Below are 23,504 nucleotides of genomic sequence, written 5' to 3' on the forward strand. Positions count from 1 at the left end.
TGGTCAAATGATGACATCACTTAGGCCACGCCCCCTGAGAACAGGAAGTGTCATGTTTTACTGTGAACGGTCGCTATCTTAGCCCTTTGACCTCATCAATATGAAACTGTGTCCAGAGACAGAAGACATGTTGGTGTGTTGAGGATTCCAACCCTGACCGGCTTTGACATAGCAGGTGGGCGTGGCGGCGTGGCGAAGTGACCTGTAACGCCGTTGCCATACGTTTGGCTCTGAATTCCACAATTTCGGGCCCAGCTGCTCCAAACTCACTAGGATGGATCCTTATTCACTCACCGACAGGAATTCATAACAAAATGTGGTGGGCGTGGCCTAATTTCTCTATAGCGACCCCTAGAGTATTTTAAATGAACAGCCCCAAGCCATGCTTAAACCTAGAATTACGAAACTTGGTACACATGTGTATCTTGTCGGGACGTACAAAAAAGTCTCTTAGAGCCATGCTCTAAACCCAACAGGAAGTCGGCCATTTTAGATTGAATTTCATTTGACCTCGATTTTGACGTTCACAGCATTCGTATTTGATCGAACTCCTCCTAGGGATTTTGATTGATCGGCTTCAAACTCGGTCAGTCTGATCATAAGGCATGTCTGATTTAAAGTTATCAAATTGGTGACTGTCTGAGATTGCTGAAGGGGGGTTACCAGGGGTCAAAGTTCACCTACTCGCCATGAAACACGAAACTCTTATATATCCTGCACAGAAACTCACAGAGACACCAAACTTTCAGTTATTGATCATCAATAGGTGTCCTAAAATACCCTGTGGTGAAATGATGACATCACTTAGGCCACGCCCCCTGAGAACAGGAAATGTCATGTTTTACTGTGAACGGTCGCTATCTTAGCCCTTTGACCTCATCAACATGAAACTGTGTCCAGAGACAGAAGACATGTTGGTGTGTTGTGGATTCAAGCCCTGACCGGCTGCGATGAAGCAGCTGGGTGCGGCGGCGTGGCGAAGTGACCTGTAACGCCGATGCCATACGTTTGCTTCTAGATTCCACATGTTTCGACCGAGCTGCACCAAACTTGGCCTGACTCATCCTGGTGTGATACCTGACAATGCTATGTCATCATATTATGACGTCATCTAAGCCCCGCCCCCTCGGAACCGGAAGTGCCGTTTTTTTCCTTGGAAAGCTCTGTTTATGGCTCTCTTGACCTAATCAAGGTGATTCTGTGTTGGATGACAGATAGGAAGTTGGTCTCGCTTGCTTTAAAGTGCCAAGAGTTTTCAATGGCGGCAACGCCGTTCGTATACGTTTGCCTCTACATTCCACATATTTTGACCGAGCTGCATCAAACTTGGCCTGAGTGATCCTGGAGGCTTGCCCGTCGATCCTACGTCATCATATTATGACGTAATCTAAGCCCCGCCCCCCCGGAACAGGAAGTGCCGTTTTTTTCCTTGGAAAGCTCTGTTTATGGCTCTCTTGACCTAATCAAGATGATACGGATGATAAACTCTGTCAATGCTCACTGCTGGCTGAACCGTGTGGGCGTGGCCAAATGGCGAATATCAGTCCCTCGCCATATACATACGTTTGGCTCTAATTCACACATGGATCATCCGATTGGCGCCAAACTGGATATGTATGACCTTTGTTCTGCTCTAAAGAGCCCAACGGGTTTGAGATGTAATTTGGGGAAAATGCGCGACAGCTTCTGCAGCGGCTAGCGGGCGGCAGTGCTGGAAACTGCGGCAGAGCTTCTGCGGTGGGGAGCGGGCTGCGGCTCTGGAAAACGCGCGAGAGCTTCTGCGGTGGCCGGAACCCCCGCGGTGGCCAATAGGCCGGAGCGGCGCTTGCTGCGAGGGCCGCCCGAGGCTGCTTGCAGCTTTAATTATTATTACGATTCTGCCCCCCCAAAGAGGCGCCTTTTTGGGGGCTTTATCATATTCAAAAACTCACCAAACTTGGCGGTCGCGACTAGAAAATTTAAAAATTTTGAATTTTAAGGTTGTCGCAAAAATCGCAAAAAAAATTGCTCAACGGCGGCAACTAGCAATTTTCTGTTGACACAATGTTATGAACGTATTTCATCGTAGAGACATGAAATTTGGTACACTTGTAGAGCTCACCAAAAGACTCAGAACTTACATTTAATGTTATTAGCCAACTATCACAGGAAGTCGGCCATTTTGTATTGAACGTCCATTTTTTTCCTCGATTTTGACGTTTACAGCCTTCGTATTTGATCGAACTCCTCCTAGGGATTTCGATTGATCGACTTCAAACTCGGTCAGTCTGATCATAAGGCATGTTTGATTTAAAGTTATCAAATTGGTGAGTTTTGGAGTATGTTGAAGGGGGGTTAGCAGGGGTCAAAGTTCACCTACTCGCCATGAAACACGAAACTCTTATATTTCCTATAAAAAAACACATAGAGGGACCAAACTTTCAGTGATTGATCGGCATCGGATGTCCTAAAATACCCTGTGGTGAAATGATGACATCACTTAAGCCACGCCCCCTGAGAACAGGAAGTGTCATGTTTTACTGTGAGCGGTCGCTCTCTTAGCCCTTTGACCTAATCAACATGAAACTGTGTCCAGACACAGAAGACATGTTGGTGTGTTGAGGATTCCAACCCTGACCGGCTTTGAGATAGCAGCTGGGCGTGGCGGCGTGGCGAAGTGACCTGTAACGCCGATGCCATACGTTTGCTTCTAGATTCCACATGTTTCGACCGAGCTGCACCAAACTTGGCTTGAGTGATGCTGGTGTGATACCTGAAAATTCTATGTCATCAGATTATGACGTCATCTAAGCCCCGCCCCCTCAGAACAGGAAGTGCTATTTTTTTCCTTGGAAACTTTCATCTATGGCTCTCTTGACCTAATCAAGGTGATTCTGTGTTGGATGACAGATAGGAAGTTGGTCTCGCTTGCTTTAAAGTGCCAAGAGTTTTCAATGGCGGCAACGCCGTTCGTATACGTTTGCCTCTACATTCCACATATTTTGACCGAGCTGCATCAAACTTGGCCTGAGTGATCCTGGAGGCTTGCCCGTCAATCCTACGTCATCACATTATGACGTCATCTAAGCCCCGCCCCCTCGGAACCGGAAGTGCCGTTTTTTTCCTTGGAAAGCTCTGTTTATGGCTCTCTTGACCTAATCAAGGTGATTCTGTGTTGGATGACAGATAGGAAGTTGGTCTCGCTTGCTTTAAAGTGCCAAGAGTTTTCAATGGCGGCAACGCCGTTCGTATACGTTTGCCTCTACATTCCACATATTTTGACCGAGCTGCATCAAACTTGGCCTGAGTGATCCTGGAGGCTTGCCCGTCAATCCTACGTCATCACATTATGACGTCATCTAAGCCCCGCCCCCTCGGAACCGGAAGTGCCGTTTTTTTCCTTGGAAAGCTCTTTTTATGGCTCTCTTGACCTAATCAAGGTGATTCTGTGTTGGATGACAGATAGGAAGTTGGTCTCGCTTGCTTTAAAGTGCCAAGAGTTTTCAATGGCGGCAACGCCGTTCGTATACGTTTGCCTCTACATTCCACATATTTTGACCGAGCTGCATCAAACTTGGCCTGAGTGATCCTGGAGGCTTGCCCGTCGATCCTACGTCATCACATTATGACGTCATCTAAGCCCCGCCCCCTCGGAACCGGAAGTGCCGTTTTTTTCCTTGGAAAGCTCCGTTTATGGCTCTCTTGACCTAATCAAGATGATTCGGATGATGAGCTCTGTCATTGCTCGCTGCTGGCTGAACCGTGTGGGCGTGGCCAAATGGCGAATATCAGTCCCTCGCCATATTCATACGTTTGGCTCTAATTCAAGCATGGATCATCCGATTGGCTCCAAACTGGATATGTATGACCTTTGTTCACCTCTAAAGAGCCCAACGGGATTGAGATGTAATTTGGCTCCACTGCGCCCCCTAAGTTAATACATCGGCTGTATCTCCTCGATGCATCGACCGATCTGCACCAGATTTTTTGACAGTCGTCGGGGAGCGCCGCCGAACGCATTCACGCGTGTCGCCCGGTGGACGGGCATGGAAAATGCGCGACAGCTTCTGCGGCGGCTAGCGGGCGGCGGTGCTGGAAACTGCGGCAGAGCTTCTGCGGTGGGGAGTTGGCTGCGGCTCTGGAAATCGTGCGAGAGCTTCTGCGGTGGCTGGAACCCCCACGGTGGCCAATAGGCCGGAGCGGCGCTTGCTGCGAGGGCCGCCCGAGGCTGCTTGCAGCTTTAATTTTAATTATTATCCACAACTGATTTTGACTTGACTTTGTGCCACTGTGAAATTATTTTGCAGTAGGGGAAAAAAATTCAAGGTCAGCTATTAATATTGGCAAGAGAAATATTTGGCCTTTACAGAAGAGTGTCAAGAAGAAAGTCTTAGTTGAAATAAAGTCACGAGAAGTTCTGTTTGCAAAAAGCCGAGCAGGGAACACGGCAAACGTGTGGACCAAGGTTCATGTGGTCGAAGATGCCCAAAATTAAACCTTTTAGTGTGTTTGCTGTGGAACTCTGAGACTGCGAGTCTACCCCGACTATCTTCCCTAAAAGTCTTGTATCGGGGTTCTTCTTCCAACACAACGACGACCCCACCCAGAGCTACAAACGGGTTTAGAGGGTTTGAATGGAGGGTTTGTTTAGAACGGTCCGGACGGAGAAAATTGTAAAATAGGTCGTGTTATGAGACTACATGTGTTAATCCTGACTGAAAGCGTGACAGTTTAGATTTGAAGTGTGGCATTAAGCGAGGGGCGGGATGAGTTGGAACAAGCTCATGATGAATCAGTGAAAAAAGCAGAGCAGAGGGTGATGGGGGAATTAGCAGTGGTTGAAAGTGAAAGTGGTGGAGCACATGACCCCAGAGGAAGCCACAAAGACTACCTTCTCTCTAAAAGGATCCCAGGTGCATTAGTCACATGATGGCGAACAAGAGAAAAACCTCCACATATCGACAAAATAGTTCTGTGACCTCTTTTTCCATCAAACAAGCTCCAGGTTGAAGATATTTCACTACCAGAAGCAGCATATTGAGCGGCCTGATGTGTTCTGTGAGAAGGATAAAAAAGGACGGGATAATCTGACACTTATGTGGCTTCAAAGAGTCACATCCAGTTGCACAGGGCGGAACATTTCGGTTCATCCGCGATCCGAGTAGAAGAGGACGCTTGTCTGCCACAAGATGGCAGCAGAGAGCAGTCCAGATTAGGCTGAGAACACGCGAGATGTTGAACTAAGATACCTGAGCTGACATAAAACTAGGCTTTCCACTTAAAGAACCTGTCGATGATTATTTACATTTTTACGAAAAGGTAAATGAAAACACGTTTTCCCCAAACCTGTCTGTCCTTTGCTACATTTAAGAGGTGTTGTATTTCCTGTCAGAAATTATTTTATTGGTTAAATGACAATAAATGTACAGTAAATCAAAATTTATTTAGGGTTGTGAATAATTTTGATTCTTAACGACGGCTCAGTTAACAATGAGCCTTTTCTGTGAGTTGAATTGATGAACCAAAATAACTGAGTGTATTCAGATGGATAACTGTATTTTATGTTATAATTTGCCCTTCATGAGTATATTAATTTTGTTTCTCATATATATATATATATATATATATATATATATATATATATATATATATATATATATATATATATATATATATATTTAAGATACCTGAGCTGACATATATATATATATATATATATGTACTTTAATATTTGTGTGAGTCTACCTCAATGTTCTGTCACTTTGCAGCTGTTAGACCTGAGTTTTCCCACTGTGGGACAATAAAGGATTTTTCTGTTCTGTGTTTTGGTCACTTCCTGTGTCTTTAGATGTCTCCACTGGAAAGGGCGGAAAAAAAAAGTATGTCTTTTTATTTGTTTGCCTTGGAAAAAGATTCGCAATAAAGAAATATTTTGAGAAGTGACAAATTTATTAAGAAGGAAATTGTTGAAACCCTTATTTGTAGCCTATTGTTTGGGAAGGTTTTACTGGGTTTTCTGAGATGTTTGGGAAAAGGAAAATAAGTAAATTTCTGTTTTAATTTCTTCTTTATGAAAGTAACCGTTGAGTTTGTTGTTTGCTACTGACAGTAATGTTGCTGTGATGTTTTTATAGTGTCTCTCAAATTTCCTATAGTCACGTGGAGGCAGCATCCAGAACTATTCTCTAACGCTGCAGCTGGGGCAGAGCCTATTATCGGACAGAGTCAGTGGGCGGGGCCTCATTGGTTTGGGCCACTCCCTCCGCCGGACCTGATTTGCATCCAGAGCAGTGAAAGTTCGGAGCGCGGCAGAAAGAGGAGCAGCTGACTTCAGGATCCAGAGAAGGAGCTTCATCTCGGGGAAATTACAGTAAGTTCAGCTGCAGCTGGAACTTTTCAGTCTCTGAGCCCAAACTTTGAGTCCGTCTTTAAAAAAACCTTTTCAAACATTCATTTATTCTGTGCATGACATGCTTATGTGTTCTAATCTGCACTACAATACAATTTAAGAGCATGATGAAAATAATTTCAAAACCCAAGGAGTCTGTTTCTATGCCTGAGTTGACATGCCCTGACTGTAGGACCTCCTTTTTGTGCCTCAGATTGACTACATTTCTCCATCAGATAAATTTGTAATCACAAAGCGATTTGGCTTTTTCTTCTTAGTGGCTGCTTGCACTGTTTGGCAAGGGTCACTCAAAGAGTTGCTGGCATTCCTGCAAATTGACATTTTGACCTTTTCAGTCAATCCATAGACCCCTACAGTCCCCGGTGGGGGAAAAAAAAGGTTCACGTCACAACAAACCCTTAAATAGTCCTTAGACCAGAGCTTGTGTAGGAAAATATCAGACAGCATGATTCCCGTTCCATATTTCAGGTTTTCTGATCCGTGTTTAGTTTTCCCTCAAACCGAAGGAAATCCTGCACAGCCTCAATGTGTTCAGATGTTTCAGCTCCAGCGTCACCCAGTCTGCATGCCTCATGATCGCTGTGGGAAGAGAGAGCCGCTGAGAAAACCCAGCTCGGATCAAAGCACAACCAACTGCCTAATGATGGCGGTGCTGTTGTTTGCCCGTCCAGAGGCCAGAGCCTCATTCCACCCGTTCCCCGTGTGCGGATCAGCTTGTGTAACTGCTGCCACGTTACAGTGAGGAACGCAGAGAGTCTGCAGCCAGATGTTTTCACACCACACAGGACAGGCACATCTGCGGTGAAGTCATCCAATAACATCAGCTCCCTGGGTGTTTTTCAGTCCAGTAGTGGATGTTTTCTTGGTTCTGGAATGACGTGTTAATCCTGTTTTATGGCTTCTTGTTTTGTTTCTACATGTGAGGCTTAACAGTTTAAAAAATCCCATGACATCAACTCGCTGCAGTGACAGAACATTTCAAGCTGTGCTTGTTGACCAGGACTTCGACTGGACACTTGGGAACTACATGTAACTGGTCCTGTGGGTTCTTCTGGGATGTGAGGCGGTGTCTCTGTAGACCCAACTCATTCTATGTTCTACCTGTAGAACACAGGGTTACTTCACCCGCCACATTTTACGGTGCATTCACACCAACCCTGTTCAGTCCAGTGTAATTCTAGTTTGTTTGCCCAGAAATCCAGTTTGTTTGGGGAGATTTAATTGAACTCTGATGAAGACCAGAAAGGTCAACTTTCGTCCGCCTACAGACCTGGGCGCGGTTGAAGTGAACTGTGGTGCAGTTCAATTATACATGTCGATGCCAGGTGGACCAGAGACCTCTAAAAAAAAAGTGGACTACAGTGCAGTGCATTCTGGGGAAACACAACCAAAACAAACACGGTACTCTAGCGATAGTGGGAGAAATGGCTCATTGTCTTTTACCATCGACTGAACACAACTACAACCACTAAAATCTGATGGCACTCAGTTTTTATTTACATTTCGTGAAGAAAGAAGTGACGCTTAGTGTCTTCCTTTGAGGTTTTAGTGTTGTTTCCTTTAGTGGTTCTTGGTGCAGCGTCGCCAGAGGCGACGGGGTGAACAGGTAGCTCAAAGGATTTTGTTCATCTAACAGAGTGCAGTGTGACAGCGAACCGCACCAGTTGAAACTGTAACAAATGTGGCAATTTTGGTCTCTAGTCGAACCAAGTCTACCGGATTATCAGGTGTGAAAACACCCTAAGCTCTTTGATAAGAGCTAACTCAAAAAAGGTTGTGTAAAGCTGACTAAATAATCTGGCACCCTACAAACCTTTAGTTTTGTGACACTGTCCCACAAACTAACACTGTTCCAGTCTCTCTTTTTCAATGTCTATTAGTGGAGTTGCAGTTGAGTGGGTTATCAGTTTGTTTGACTGTGACTGCGGTCGGGTCAGGTCGGGTCAGGTCGGATCAGGTCGGGTCATTTCCACTCATACACCTGCAGACTCCAGTCTTCACGCTGTCTAACACTAGCAGATTTTTGTGCTGACCCAACTTGCCAGCTGACTATAGTGCACACTGATGGCAACTTTATCTGGAAATTTAGGCCAAAACTAGGGAGAATATTGTCCCAACCTTTAATCGACTGCTAGCAACTTTTAATGACTGCTCCTTCTTACTTATTTTTATTTTAACAGTTCCTATCAAAATGTTGGCAAAACAAAAGCTATCCTACTGGGTTAGCATCTTCTTGGTGGTGTTGAGGCTGGCCCACGCCCAGTACGAATACCTCGGATACCCGCCGGGCTACCCAGACCCTGAACAGGAACAGTACACCCCCCCAGTCCTGGCTTCAGATACCCCCAGGATTCAGCTCCGACTAGCAGGACAAAAGAGGAAGCATAATGAGGGTCGAGTTGAGGTTTACTACAACGGTACATGGGGCACTGTCTGCGACGATGACTTCACCATCCATGGTGCCCAGGTGGTGTGCAAGGAACTGGGCTACCAGGAAGCAGTCTCATGGGTCCCATCTTCCAAATATGGGAAAGGAGAAGGTAAGGCACAGACATTCTCAATACGTCACATCTATTATTTTTGTACATGGTATTTATTGGGGTAATACATCCCAGTGGTGTGTAAACTAAGGTTGGGCGACTGCACGGATTTATTGACCATTGATAATAAGCTGAGCCATTCACCAGTCGATTTTTTAAGAGGGATTTTCCTTTTTATTTTTGGCCTTTGAGTTGTTATCTTAATTAATAATAATGCTTGACTGAAGCCACAAGATGCAGCCCATGGGGGAAAAAAAGAATTCTGTTTTTAATGGCGCACGCAAACTCCTTGCAGCTGCAAGCAAAGCTTTTATTTTCCCCAGAGTTCCTCCAAGTTCAGCGGTGATTTATTTACTCAAACGTCTAACAGAAAGTCAGCAAATCAAGGAAATGAACAAACCTGATCATCCTCTTCATGAGACTGACTTAGAAAAACAGAGTGTCTTCAATCAGAGGCTTCTTCAAATTCGCTGTCATACAAACTGATGCAGGAAATCTTTCCTTCCAACAGCCATCACCATCTACAGTAACTCTTTGAAGAATTTGAATTAATATGAGCTACAACAACATTTAATTGCCCTTTAGGATCAATAAAGTATTTTTTTTACTGAATTTGAATTTGATTGTGCTGTAAAATGGCACTATGTGCCTGGAAATGGACGTTAGTGTTCTAAATTGGCAAATCATCGTTCTGCCTAGAAAATGTCCGCTGTGCGAGTATATCACCCATAGTCATTTGTTGACCTGATGAACATTGGTTGGGAAAATGTTACATATCGCAAAACCTTAGTGTAAACTTGAAATATTTTACGGCAACAAAACCAAGGCAGAGTGTTGAATGCTAACAATATGATGAAACTTTCATTTCTGTTTTATCCCATAAGGACCCATCTGGTTTGACAATCTCCAGTGCACTGGAAAAGAGAGGACGCTGGCTCTGTGTCCATCCAACGGGATTGGTGTTTCAGACTGCAAACACACCGAAGATGTAGGCGTCGTGTGCAGCGACCGCAGGATCCCTGGATTTAAATTTGTCAACACATTGCCCAATCATGTGGAGGTAAACGTCTCCAAAAGCTGCATGCGTCTTTCATATTTCCTTCTTATTATTGTCCTTGTGGTCTGTGGGCCTCGGAGATACCAGGTGGTGCTTTTGGTTTGTTCTGATGTAACTTCTGTCCAACAACAACTTTAAAATGTAATGTTTTTCTTGTTATTTGAGCTTGTTATTTAACCTGACAAACTGACCTCTTCTGAATGCATATTCCGATTTCTTGAATATATCTGTACTTCCCTTCTAATTTCAAAATAGGAGAACCTACATAAATAAAGGGTGTCAGGAGTAAAACACTCAAGTTCTCTTTGGCAAAGACATCTCATAGGGTTTTATTATGAATTATTTAATTAGGAATGGGCGAGATATTTTGTTATATCCATAAAACTCATCATGAGCCTTTGTGAGATCTTGTGGTGAATATGCAGTGTTCAGTGATCATGTAGTCTCTAAAGTAGGGTTAGTAAACAGAATTCCTGATTTTCTGAAAGTTGAAAACAAATCTAAGTTGTAGCTCTCTCACAAAGACCTAAATTCTTCTATTATTATTGGTAAAATTATCAAAAGAAGAAGATCCTATTTATACGGCACATTTTCAGCAACAAGGCAGTTCAAAAGTCTAGTTTGTAGAAAGGGTTTGAAGCCCAAAATAGTGTTTTTGCCCCACAGCTTTACTCAGAGTCATTAAGGATGTTTTCACACCTGGTAGTCCAGTAGACTCAGTTCGATTGGGGGCCAAAGTTACAACGATTGTTACATTTTCAGTTGATGCGGTTTGCTTTCAAACTGCACTCTGTCAAACGATCCAAACTAACTGAAAAACCATCTCACCCCTTCGCTTGCAACAAGAACTACTGAAGGAAGTGACAAGAAAACTTCTGAAGAAGACAATGAGTGCAACTTCCGTCTTCACGAAATGTAAACAAAAATGGAGGTGCACCAGATTTTAGCGATTCAAAGATTTCTCTTTTGTATTCGGGAGAAAGCCACGAGCCATTTCTCCTGCTTGCACCAGATTCTCGTTTTTGTTTTGGTTCTATTTGCCCAGAATGTCCTGTGCTATAGTTTGCTTCCTGCTCTTGGAGCGGTCTCTGATCCACTTGCATTCACATATGCATTGGAACTGTGCCAGAATTCACTTCAACTGAACACAGGCCGAAATTTGTAGGAGGACCAGAGTTTGTTTTCTTTTGTCTGCATCACAGTTCGATTGAGTATTTACACCTCCTCAACCAAAGTCTCCAAAGTCTTCTAAAGCTGGTGTTGAGTTCACACCAAACACGTTCTGAGCGTCAGGGGCGTCTGATTTACATTCAAGGTGTATGTGGAGGCGCATAGTGCCGTTGCGGGGCGTTTTGAGTGTCCAGTGCGGCACGATTTGAAATGTTTGGAGTGTTTTGAGCGTTTGAAGAGCCGAGCACGTCCAACATGTCCGACGCTCCACATAGATTTTGAATGTAAACTGGACGCGTTTGGAGTGAACGCACCATAGCAGGCAGCGCACAGGAGAAAAAATGCTGCAAGATTTGACTTATCCAAGGGACAGCTTAGATTGAATGCTTGTCAGAAAAATGTAAATGGGTAACATTCAAATTTAGATGGGACAGACTGTATGGCCTAGCCCTACCTTCTGGAAGACCTCGGTCTCTGCGTAGGGGTTGTGATGATGCATATTTTAAGAAAACTTTGCAAAGAGTGTGATGCAATTCTATCAAACTATAAGACCGTAAAAAAATGCTTTGTTTTATAAAACGAAGGACATCAAAGTTTAAGGATAAAGTTTCCTGATATGTTGGAAGTCAAAAAGTCTTGATGCTTCATATTCACAATTTTACTTACAGTGGGGGATTTCTACACAATCCCTACATGGGAAATTCTTAGTCAGACTTTTTGTATTCAATAAACATTTACCCAACCCAAATCTCAGTACAGTGGACCCGAGGTATTCTCAGGGATTTGGAACCACAGCTGCCTGCGCATAGTTCAAATCTGTGAATACTTGAGGCCTCCTCTACAAAGGCTTCTAGCTGCTGGTTGCAATAGTTCACACACCAAATATACCCTAAGCAGCATTAATACACATACTGTCTTAACTTGTCTTAACACTGCTGTTGAAGCTAACATCTTCGGTCTTCCTTTGTCTGCACTTGGAGTGTGGGGTGAATCAGCTTCATAGAAAATAAATGTAGCTCCCGGATTGTTCAGAATTTGCGAACACCAGCCAATAGTGTGTCAAGTAGCATCGTGCCCAGTCATTTCAGCTTACAACGCTGTGATCCACAAAAAGGCAGATTTTCCATGAATAAATTGGAGTTATGTTCCCCAGAAAAATCCGAAAGTATTGAATACTGAGGCCTTACTTGGAATGTTTCTGTCAGATGTGACCATGTAGCGCTGCACTGAGAAAACAGTACTGCTAAAAAAAAATCTCTTTGGGTTTGGTACAACAAAACTCAAAATTGATAGCTGATCGCAGGGTCCTTTAAAAATAGTCTTAAGCGTCTCAGTGACAGTGAAGCCGAGCAGGTAATTATGAGCTGTTTGTGCTCGTAACTGTCAGTCATTTAGCCAACACTTTTAAGGCCCTTCTGACCGGACTGAGCAGCAAGCTCTGAGCTACCACCACCAGTCCAAAGTGTTCTGCACTCCTTGCAGGCCTCACACATTCCAACGTTGTGAGCTCACTGCAGATCGGACTTAATGCTGTGACTCTGTTATCTTTTCTTTTTTTTTTTTTGCTTCTCCTTGGGAAGCTTAGGAACTAACACAGACATTTCCTCCAGAAATTAATAGTGACTGTAAAATAGAGTTTAACTTAAGAGGAAGTAATGGGCCTTGATGAAGCAAGCGATTAGTAACTGTGGTGCCACACTTGCCTACAGAATTTGCGGTGCCAAGCAAGTTTGACCAGTCACGTCATTTGATCAAGTCAATATAGAAGATTTATTAAAGGGGCAGTATTATGTAAAATTGACTTTTTTGAGCTTTACATCATGTTATAATGTTATTCCAGGAGTTTTGCCTTGATTCTTTCATGCATGTTTGAGAAATACTTTAATCTCCCGTGGCAACCATTCATAACACCTGGATGGACCTAGCTCCGCCTTTGAGGTTCAGCTCCTCCTCAGAGCTGCCGTGTCCAAGCTTCAAAGCTGCCGCCTCACAGAGCAGCCCTCCCACGTGACTGCCCCACTCAGCTCCTTCAGACTAGCCAGCATCAATTAGCAAACACCTGGCAGAACTGAACATCAGCTGAGCTCATTATAGGAGCACTGGTTAAAATGTTAAAGCGTTAATAGAAAGGAGATGTTGTGATGACTTCCCAAAAGCGTAGTGTTGGAAAGAGCAGGACTTTCTTAAAGAGACAGAGGCCCAATTTCAAGGTATTTAATTATAAAGTAAAATTTATTTCATGTCATATTTGTAATTTGCAGCATTTTTATAACAACTGAAGGTAACATAGTTACTTCATTGTGGCTGGAAAACCCATAACACTGTCTCTTTAAGGTCCCGATCATTGCATAAAAATTTTTGCTAGAATATTTTAATCTAACAATTGATTGCTTTGACATCCCTGTTTGAGTTAAAAACAACAAACTCAGATCACAGAGGGTTTTGTTTCAGGGTGTTGTTTGGACTAGTGTGTGAGCTGTTCCATGGTGTTATTGCTTAGTGTGTTTTGGGGGAAACGTCTGTGCGTCCGAACAGCTGATATTGTTTGCGAAAGGTGATTTGGTTTATTAATATACTGCCCCAACAGTAGTTGTTTTCAAACAGCAAATAAACTCAAGAGGAAGAACTGTTTTATTCGTCACACAGCTGATATAGAGACAGTGCGAGCTGTTCATGACAGGAGAGCTACAGACTTTTTCAAATTGATATTTATTTGGAAAAATGAACTGAAAAGGATGGAATGTTTGTGTACTGCTTACTGCCAAATGAATAGTGAAGTATTTCAAGCAATATTAAAGTGAATTGAATTGTGATGTTCTTAACAATACTTCGCCTAGAAATATTTTTCCAATTGTGCGGGGAAGAGGTGCACCGATAAATCGGCCAGCCAATAAATTGGCCCAGATTTTCTTAATTTTGGGGGATCAGTGATCAGCAGTGATCGCAGTTAATAAAAATCACTCCACTGTTGCCAACTCTGCAACTTTATTGCAATGTTTAGCAACATTTCAGACCAAAAAAAAAAAAAAATTGGTATTGGCCAAAATCGCATTTTAAAGATTGGTAGTCAGTGAACACTCAGAAAACTGCCCTACTGAGAGCGGCAGGTCCCATCTACCCGACGACAGTTTGGTTAAAGACGTTTCCTAACGGAGGATTTTTTTCCCTCACTAAATGAAAGCTCTCAATGTTTAGCCTAATGTTTACCAGGAGTGCTAATAGATGAGCTTGGCTCCGTAGAAGGAGATGTCCTTGGACTTTAGAGCCAAGGAGCAGATGATGATTTTCTCCACAGAGTGCAGATGGACATGTCGAGACGTATGGAGCCAGACTGGGATCATAGCCTAAAAAAACCCCAACAAAACCAAACAAAAAAGACCTTCAGACTCAGCTTTTCCATTTACTGAAATAAGTCAGATGGGCCCCCAGCGTGTAAAACACACCCAGCTGGGAGCAGCGCTCCACCGCTGAGGCCTGGCCCTATCATCCAGGCAGGCGCCCCAGTAATGGCAGCCATGAACTGAATGTTGCTGGGGGTTTTAGTGGTTTGGGATGATTATTAGGCTGCATGCAGAGACTCTATCAGGTGAGCCAGAATAACCCACACAGGAAATGGCGAGAGCGTGAGGTAAGACGGAGGTGAAACGTGAAGCCCTCCTGGCTGCCGCTGCTCACCCCGTCAGCCCCGTTCACGTTCTCCTGCATTCTCTGGCATTTTGTGACAGACACAAAGTAAACATGTCATTCCATGACTTTTCTCTGCGGTCTGAGGTTCCCTTGGCTTGCCTGGCTATATTCAGCTCTGTCTCTCTCAGCGGTCCAGTAAACAACACAGTGACCCTCAGTTGTGCTGCTCTGAAGTGGCTGTCACCTCATCTTTCCACTTCCTGCTCTGTCCTTTTATGGCTTTGAGGAAGTCCACTGACCTTCAGTTTATTCTGATTTGGGGTACGATAAATGATAGACAGACGATTAACATCAATAGAAAACACATCCGATAGAACTTTCAATCATTTCACTGAACTCTAATCCAGAACCGCACAGCATTCTGGGGGATGTAGGCAAAGGAAAGGCTTTGGCTGCTCAACCTTTCACAGCCAGATAAGCAAGATCAATCATTGGTAAACAAGTCAACGACTCAATGCAATCTGCTGGGTTTCCTTAGAAACTTTTTTAATCACTCTGAATAATTAACACAGCCCACTGTACCGTTTGATAGGATCAATTCGAATGTATGTGTAATTGAATTGAAATGATTTGTTAGTTTTTTTTGCTTTGCCTCTTACTCCCACTATTCCCCTCCACTTTGGGAGTTTGTGTCGGTGAGCGTAGAGAGGCAGCGCCAACTTCCTTAAACTGAACAGAGACAGAAAGAACCAAATAAATCACGGCAGGTGAGAACCAGGAAAAGAAACAAGAATCACAACAAAAGAAGAACAATGACTTGATAAAAATACAAAAGTAAACTAAAAGTGTCCGCTTGCAAATAGAACAAATGCATTTAAAACCAATAAGCATTTTATTGCAAACAAAAATGTTGTTTTGGATGAAGAAGTAAATGGTGCATGTTATAGGAGAGCATGCAGTGAGGTTTTATCTCGTTTTTGTTACGCTGCTCTTAAATAAAATGTTTTAGTAATATTATTAAAAGTCCATATAATCTGTATTTATCATGGTGAGTAGAGCTGCGTGATATATTGCAAATATATCACCAACGCACTGAGGTAATGTGACATTAACTTTGTAATGTGACAGTGCAATGCTAACGTCACAATACATTAATACTGTAATGTTAATTAACAACATTAAAAACATTTAATACTTACGATAAGCATTAAAACGGTTCCAAATGCTGTTTGGAATGCTGAATTTTGCTCCATATTACTGGAATGTGGAGCAAAATATTCCTGTAATATTTTGCTCTGCTTTTTATACCAGTGATATATTATACCTTCTGAACGCAGTCTCTCTGATTATGTGGTCATACCTGACTCAGATGGTAGCTGAAAATATTAAAGCTAAACAAAGAGCAGTGGAAATATTTGAAAGACAGAAGAGAGAAAAATGTTGGTTTCATCCAAACTAATATCGTCTCAGTGTTGGAACTGCTTGGCCTTCTGGTATCAGGCTACTGCGCTGGAAACATCCAGAACATTTGTCTAAGGATGGCGCTGGCTCAGAGCGCAGCGCTCTCAGTAATTAGGATTAGGAGTCATTTGGTGGATGGATGCATTTGTATCCCTTCCCTTTGAGGATTGTAGCCATGTGTTGCTGGTTTCATGGTGTGGATTTTATCCAGTGCAAACATGATTCACATTAAAGATTTGACCGCACAACCTAAAGCTAGATGGTTTGTTTGTGTTTGGCTCGTTTCCCAGTGCGGGGACAGGCCCCGCACTGGAATACACCGGACCGGGCATGATGGGGAAACGAGTTAAACACAGAGAGCGAAACTGTTTTAAAAAATCGCGTTTTTTGTTCCCTTCTGCTCAATGAGATTTTATTAGTCAAACGCCTGATGTACTCTCAGTGGAAAGCAGCGCTGTGGGTTTTTCTTTTTTTTTCTGTTTTTAACCTGTTTAAGCTCATCATGAGACATTCTGATCCCTGAGTACTGCAGTCATTTTCCACATGCTTCAACTTTTATGCCATGTTGAATCACTTCATTTCCATTAAGTCATTGTCTCTATAATTTATGCTCCAGTATGGCTCACAGTGTCCCAGTGCCGTGAAGCATCTGTTTCCAGTTTGTTAACAAAAGGCCCATTTTAATGGCTCTGAACAGAGGAAGTGAGAGGCAGTGTTCCCTGTTTTCTGTAAATAACTGCAAAAAACACATAATCCTGGATTCCCGTGCACCTGGTCAGACAGTCGTTGCCAAAAATTTTGCTCACTATAATTTTGCTTTACATTGGCATTGGATTCATACTGAAGATCGCACCAAACACATTAAGGAGTAAATCTGCTCGTTAAAGCTGCAGTATGTAACTTTTTATGAAAAACTGTTTTGTTTTTTCATATTTGTTGACACTGTCACCATGTTGTGACAATATGGCATGAGACATAATCTGTGAAAAGAATCATACTCATCTGCCTTCTCCCAGTAACTAGAAACAACCAATCAGAGCCAGGAGGCGGGGCTTAGCGCTGTCAATCACCTTCTGTGAGGCGCTGCTCATTCTCTCTTTCCTTCTAAGGCTAGTTAGCATGGCCACCGATGACGGCGGATAAACAGTTTTTTTGGTAACGTGTAGTTGTTTAGCATGTTCATCAGCAGGTTGATTGACAGCACTAGGACCCGCCTCCTAAAAGAAAATGTATTGGAAAGGGACACGCGAATGTTGGAGAAGTTTGATTGTTTTGCTATAGCAAATTTTCCATTTCTTATAAACGTACATAACCATACGAGTCTGTCGTAGCAGCTGGATGCTCATACTGAACCAGGTTCTGGTTCTGCTGGAGGTTTCTTTCTGTTAGAGGGGAGCTTTTCCTCTCCACTGTCACCACATGCATGTTCAGTTCAGATTACTGTAAAGTCGACGGGTCAATGCAATCTGATGTGTTTCCTTCTGTAGAAACATTTTAGACTACTTTGAATAATTAACTGAGCTTACTGTCCTGTTTGATAGCCAGGGTCTAATGTGTGACTGATTTTTTTCTTAAAGCGCCTCAAGACAATGCTTTTGTTGTGAATAAGTGCTATTGAAATAAACTGAACTTAAAAAGGTCAAAACAAAAAAAAAGTCAAGCCTTGTCTCAGCCAAGCCTGTGTTGAAGTAAATTTTGGCTCCTTTAAATCCTCCCATCAGTTCATCTCCCTGATGCTTTTCCCATCTGCAGCCATTTTCAGGAAAAGGGCTTCACTCCTGAGACTCAGCTGAAACAAAACACACATGTGAGGAAGTCAATGCATTTCCAAGTCAGATTAGCTAGGCTTTTTTTTTTTTTTTTTTTGTACCCCAGAAACATGCTCCTAATCTAAACAGGAAGTTCATCAAGATAAATCCCAAGGAACAAAATGGGAGCATGTAAAGAGGTGGAGCTGGAACCAGGAAACGGACCGAACAGGATCCGTTTCACAAAGCTCAGTGAGACAATCCAACTCTGCCAATGAGAAGGGATTCTTTATCATTTACTCTATATTCAGTTTATACACATGTACAGTATATTCATATCCAGTAATTATTGTGTACCAAAATGTTAGTTTTTTTATAAAATTTCACATTTCCCCAGACTAAAATGATTAATGTGCAGCGGATAGAAAAACTGATGATGTTTTCTCTCTCCTGCCATCTGCCCTTCCGTGGAGGAACATGTCAATTGTGGAAACCCTCCTCTCTCATTATTCCATGTCAGGGTTTTATTTTTTTGGGCTCAGCATGAGAAAAGTCTGTGAGGAACCTGACCGATTTCCCCACTAATTAGATGTTCTCAGTCCATGCTGTCACTTTAAAAATACCCCAAAAAGAAAAAAGTCTAAAAAGCAGCGTTTTATCGCCTGATGTTATGTCCAAGTTAAGTGCCTAAACATACAGAAGAGTCTACTGTATATTTGTCCGGCCAAAACGTTGTTACCTTGGAAACAGGAGGCCAAAATGCAACGAGACGTTTGTGTTTTACAGAGATTCCGCTACGTTGCTACTGTTATGGATTTAGACCTCTTTCACGTGCATATCAATAAATGAGTTGTGCAGTATGTCACAGATTTTAATTCATTTATTTTTAATTGAACCTTGAAATTTCTGTCTTCCATCTTTGAAAAAACATGACAGCAATTAACCAGTTTCCTTGTGAATACAGCCTAGGTGGTGAATGAATACAACAAATGACGATTATGTCTCTCACGTCAAGGATTCTTAAAAAAAAAAGATAATTTTCAAGTAGTAATGTGAGCATGGTGGGTTGTTGAGGATGTGCTTCTCTAGCAAAACTGTTCTGATCTGTGAGGCAACTTCGAAAGCTGTTAGGGTGAAAAACAACAGTTCCTCTGCGATATTGTTTCATTAACGTCAGCCTGTTCTGTGGATCCTTAAGACCGCAGAGACTGAAATCTGATTGGACGAAACACGGGTAATCCACACGGACATGTACAGGAAGCGGCGCAGCCAAGAGAAAAGCTACAAACAAAAAGAAAATAAGTATTGGAGGTAAATTAGTAACATTTATTTGAACAAACATTATAATTCACGTTGTAAATGTTTGTTAGGGATTCTGAAATGCTGAGGCCTGCAGGAGCGCCCACTACTGCGAACATTCAAAATGGAAGCCAACACAAAGCTAAATTCAATGTTCATGTCTAAGTTGTGCAATCACTGCCCAGGCCATGTACTTCAACTCTGCAGCCATTGACAAAGTAGATAGAAATGGTCATGAAAATCATGAAAAAAAGTGTGTGGAAGCATAATTCCGGTTGCGGATTTACTGGTGGGACATTGAAGCACTTTTATACCTCTTTAAAGCTTGTCACGTTGTTTAACGTTAACAAGCTAATTTGTTGTGAAAATGTTTTTTGCCATCTGGAAAAGATTTTACTGACAGCACACAGAGGTCAGGGGTCACAGACATGGAGCGTGAAGGGCCAGGGTGTCGCTGGTTCCGTCTTATGTAACACAGGAAGTGCAGTCTCTAGACAAGTGCAACAAACAGTCTGCTTAAAAAAATGTTTGCGTTTGAAAAGCGCAATGATTCAAAGTTCGGTTTCACCGCATCTAAAGTCCAGGAAAGTCATTCAGACCACTCTGACAAAAGAAAGCTCCATCAGGTAAAAACCAGAGGTGTGCGCGCTGCAGTCTGTTCATCACCTGTTCTCATTATTTGAAGGGCCGTATTAAAAGCGCTCTGCCTGACATATTTCTCTCGATGTTCTTCCACAGAACCTTGACATTCATGTGGAGGATGTGCGCATTCGAGCCATCCTGTCCTCCTACCGTAAGCGGATCCCTGTGACCGAGGGCTACGTGGAGGTGAAAGATGGCGGCAAATGGAAGCAGATCTGCAACGCAGAGTGGAACGAGTTTAACAGCAGAGTCATCTGTGGCATGTTTGGCTTCCCAGGGGAGAGGAGGTTTAATGCCAGAGTCTACAAGTAAGCATGGGTGTGTTGTTCTGGTGGGGCAATGAAACGCTTGCACAGAAATTCAACGTGTTAACTGGCGCAGTGTGTTTGGGAGCATAATATCCTACTTTTGGTGTAACTCAGTGAAAGTCTTCTTTGTGGAAGGGAGAGGTTTATTGAAGGAATATCTTCAACCACGTTGACTGTTGATCTTCTTCAGAATCGCCTTAAAGAGTTGCAAAAACAACAAATTGTTGTTTCTATGTGAATCAGGTTAGATGTAATAACAGACCATTCTTGAGGAAAGATGAGTGTATGAAATAAATGCCTCAGAAGGAGGAGCTTAATTGAGTTAGAATTTCTTCTAAAATTTCATGGGTGAGTTGGTGAAATTTAGCCATTTTCTCTACATTTGTCTGCTATGCATATAGCAGACAAATGTACTGTACTGGACTTGATGATAAAGTCCAACAGATGGTTGACATTTCAGAGTCAGGCGTACTGACTGCCAAAATTTCTCATGAGAAATTCCTTCATTTCCCACAATCCAAATGGATATTGGTGAGTTTGATGAACTGGTTGGGCGTTCAGCCAGGCCTGACACCGCTCAACTGTCAGTATGTTGGGAGCAACATGAAACTGCTACTGTGCATGTTACACAACAAGTTCTTGCTAGGTAACCAAAAAGTGAGTTGATGCTATCTAATCCTTCATTAGCTGGGCTAAGAGAGGTTGAGCGAAATTTTAGATCGAAAACGATCTACCAACTCATCAGGATAGAGGCAAGAGTAGATTTGACTGAAAGTTTCCACAGTGCTGTTCTTAAGAAAACGTTTTAGTCAACGGAAGTTGTACTTTCAAAGTTAACAGAAAAATGATCAGTCAATGCAACATCAATTAAAGACCTTGGAAGTATTTACACCCTTATTGGTTATCAAGCCCAGAGTGTGTCCCTGGCTGAATGTTGCCTGTTTCACATGTTGAGTCAAACCAAAGTTTTGAAGTATATCACAGCTTCTTTGCCTCTCAGTCTGATTTTGAAATCTCCCACAATTATGAAACAGTCATCAATACGTAAAACAGTCATTGGGGGAAAAAATTAGATTAGATTCTCAAACATTGGGTGATCATTAACATCAGACATGGGGGAAGCAGATTGTCTTCGTCCTCTTTGCATCCACTGACTGTCCCATCACCTGGTGCTAGTGCTACACAGAGAGCACAAGAGGTTCAAAAACTACATTTTTTTTTCTTTTTTTTTTAGCCAAAGTGTAAGCCATGCTGCTGTGATTGTTAAATATGTATCCAGAGTAGCACAGGTGTGTGTGACATCAGACACTGTAACCCGTACCTGACTCCTGGCTGTCTGGCATCAGTGCATTGCACTCAGCTCATGGAAGGCCTGAGAAAACCCTGATGGATCATAAATCCTGCTTACGTAAGGAAGCTCTCCGTCCTACTAGCCACAAATTAAACACGGCCCTCCATTAAAACTTCCAGGACTCTAGATAACCGTACATTTTCTGTCTGCTCACGCTGGAAGTCTCCTGCTTTAGGTAACCGCAGCGGAGAACAGATGCTCCCCAACTTTCCGTCTACGTGTCAGGCTGCTCGTGCATCAGCCTTGTGAAACATACAGTGTGCTTCCACGGTCTGCCATTATGAGAACAGAGCCAGGAACAGCAGCAGTTTCATAATCCCGACTTTCACAAGTCCAGCTGTTTCATCCATACAGTCGATTTTTAAGGTTTTGGAAAGTGGAAAATGTTCACTTTCAATTTATATATAATTTTTTTTTTTTTTACAATCAATTAATAAAGATGAAAAATATGTGATTTGAAGTAGATTAAAAGCTAAATGGGGGTTCTTGTGCGTGGCATTCTCTAATGAGTCTTAAAACATTTAAAAAGTTTATCAAAACCAATTTACCTGTTGTAAGAAATGTGTAAATCTTCTTACATTTTCTTAATCATAACCAACTATAGACTCACAGATTATGTTCATATTTCTATCTGAAGCTATTCTGAGTGTTTTCTGGATTGCTGTGAGGCTGGTTGATTGTTTTCAGATTGCAAATGTGGATGTTTTTGACTTCCTGCTTTAAGACTAAGAATGACAGTTAGCTGTTGTGCTAATTTCGGCATCCAAAGATCAGACAGTGCAATTCTCAGAGGAATGGAGCAATCTTTTAGTCAGAGGAGTTGCGATACTGCATACTGACCTGATGACAAGTAAATACAGAGCCCGTATCACCGATAACGATCCTGACGCCGATACTTTTTATTTAAGTTTGACGCATCATCAAACTTCTGACCGGTAGGCGGTTTTGTGGTAGGACAGAATTTGGACAAAGTTTATAAATACATGAATAACATGATTTGTGTGCAGTTTTTCTAAATAAACAAAAAACTATCATCTGAAAACAAATTGAAACAAATTCTTCTTTGAGGTAAAGTTGAGAAGCTATAACACAAAAATAAAGTAAAATTTCAAGAGGGAATCTGGAACTAAAGTATCGATTTCACCACACCAGCATAGATCCAATACTGATACCGTGTTGGTGTCAATATCCCGATATTGTGGATCGATCTGCCCACCTCTACTTGTAGACCGATGAGACATATAGTTTTGGCTCTAACATCCAGCAGCGTCACACTCACTGTTAGGCGAAGTGGGTGGAGTTCACAAATTCAAGTTATTTTGCAGCCACCAGTGATTTCCTTCTATTTACCGAAGTATCCTAGAGCCACAGAGTCACAGCTCTGCACCACAGGGCTTGATGTGAGGCCGTCTCAGTGTCTCAAAAATGTTGTTCCATTCATCTATAATTGGAAATGCTGAGCTGCACAGCCTCAGGATGAATCAAGATGCGTCCCTCTGACTGCTGGGACATGTTCAGAGCCTCTCAGCGGCCCTAAACGTGATGAAGCGAGTGAGGGACATGAAAGGAAGGAGAGCTGGGCTCCATATGGACAGAACAGAACGAGCAGCTTGTGAGCAGACAGCGGAGCCGGTCCTAAGCCGGCTGCTTTGAACACCAGCTCTGGAGAGCTTCCAGTCGGCAGCTAGCTGCTCCTTGCCAGCTCCCAGATGAAAAACCATCGGTGCCTGTCCTGACCTGCTCAGCTTTTTGTATCTGCACCACAGAGACGGTTTTATTGATTGCAGTACTTTCAGATTTCTGTAAATGTAAAGTTACTTTTTATGGGTAGAATTTATTGTTATCATTAGAGATGAGACAGGAAGACAGGAGAAGATCATTAAATACATAACAGAGGATTATTCAGAACCGGA

At 42.6% G+C, this 23,504-nt stretch overlaps 1 protein-coding gene across 3 annotated transcripts in view; it reads left to right on the forward strand.

Moving 5' to 3' along the window:
• The first annotated feature begins 6,226 nt into the window (after window positions 1–6,226).
• The window catches only part of loxl2b (lysyl oxidase-like 2b), a 46,463-nt gene continuing 29,185 nt past the window's right edge, over window positions 6,227–23,504 (forward strand). For all 3 annotated transcript variants that reach the window (XR_004341098.1, XM_032577539.1, XM_032577541.1), the window contains exons 1-4: window positions 6,227–6,349; window positions 8,569–8,928; window positions 9,813–9,988; window positions 20,029–20,240. Coding sequence is in view for 2 of the 3 variants with exons in the window: in XM_032577539.1 (XP_032433430.1) it covers window positions 8,580–8,928; window positions 9,813–9,988; window positions 20,029–20,240 (737 nt within the window). In the remaining variant the exon portion in view is untranslated. The remainder of the gene's footprint in view (window positions 6,350–8,568; window positions 8,929–9,812; window positions 9,989–20,028; window positions 20,241–23,504) is intronic.

This window comes from Xiphophorus hellerii, chromosome 12 (assembly GCF_003331165.1).
Source record: "Xiphophorus hellerii strain 12219 chromosome 12, Xiphophorus_hellerii-4.1, whole genome shotgun sequence".
In the NCBI taxonomy this organism is placed as follows: Eukaryota; Metazoa; Chordata; class Actinopteri; order Cyprinodontiformes; family Poeciliidae; genus Xiphophorus; species Xiphophorus hellerii.